This window comes from Phalaenopsis equestris, unplaced genomic scaffold, assembly GCF_001263595.1.
Source record: "Phalaenopsis equestris unplaced genomic scaffold, ASM126359v1 Scaffold000403, whole genome shotgun sequence".
Classification (NCBI taxonomy): domain Eukaryota; kingdom Viridiplantae; phylum Streptophyta; class Magnoliopsida; order Asparagales; family Orchidaceae; genus Phalaenopsis; species Phalaenopsis equestris.
The window spans coordinates 193,133-193,958 of NW_018164845.1; the positions used below are offsets into that span (position 1 = coordinate 193,133).

Genomic DNA, 826 nt, shown 5'->3' on the forward strand with positions numbered 1-826 from the left:
CTTTCCCTCTCCTCTCTCCTCTCACCTCAAATGTAGTAGTCTAAATCTAGGCGATGTGCCAATGGGCAAATTTGAATGAAACATGTGTATGTTTCTCAGTTTTCTAAAGCTCCCCCCAACTTATATCATGTGCTCAATTATTATATTTTCATTATAAACTTGACTCTCTAATTTTACAAGGGCATAGTAATTAAATCTCTCATCTATATTTAACCATTCCATTCAATGCCAATCGTTTATGTATAACAATCTAATCAAATATAGAGCACATGCCCAATCATGTATATAAAAGCATTTCATTCAGTAACTAATATAAAAGAGCAGACATTCCCTCAACACATATTCTCTCAACTACAATCATATCTTACCAGAAGTTTAAAACAAGCATTTAGGATTTCAAAAAAAGGACAAAGTAAAGATAAAATTTCATGCATGCAAATAATGCTCGTTCAAACATGATCATCTGTTGGCGCAAAATCCTTGTTCTCGTTACAAACTCCTGCGTTTTCTTCTGCAGGCTTGGGTTCATAATTTTCTCTCCTCTTTCCCCATAAGACACCATAGAGTCCTCCAACCATCAAGATTCCACCTAAAACACTGTAATTGATTGACCATATAGAAAATTTGTTACTTCATTGCAATTTTTTCTAATAGTGATGATAATAAAAATGCAATGTTTGATAGGGTTGATAGTAAAAATATATTATTTATATTGTTAAAAAGTTAAATTAAAAAAAAAAAAAACATTTGAGTGACGAAAAATAATTTGATTTGTTCAATTGAAAGACAAATAATTCCTCATTCAAATATATATATATATATATAT

At 30.4% G+C, this 826-nt stretch overlaps 1 protein-coding gene across 1 annotated transcript in view; it reads right to left on the reverse strand.

Moving 5' to 3' along the window:
• Positions 1 to 288: 288 nt before the first annotated feature.
• The window catches only part of LOC110026920 (WAT1-related protein At5g64700-like), an 8,179-nt gene continuing 7,641 nt past the window's right edge, over positions 289 to 826 (reverse strand). Inside the window, exon 7 of the mRNA XM_020728131.1 lies at positions 289 to 597. Coding sequence (XP_020583790.1) covers positions 450 to 597 — 148 coding nt within the window. The 3' untranslated portion in view covers positions 289 to 449. The remainder of the gene's footprint in view (positions 598 to 826) is intronic.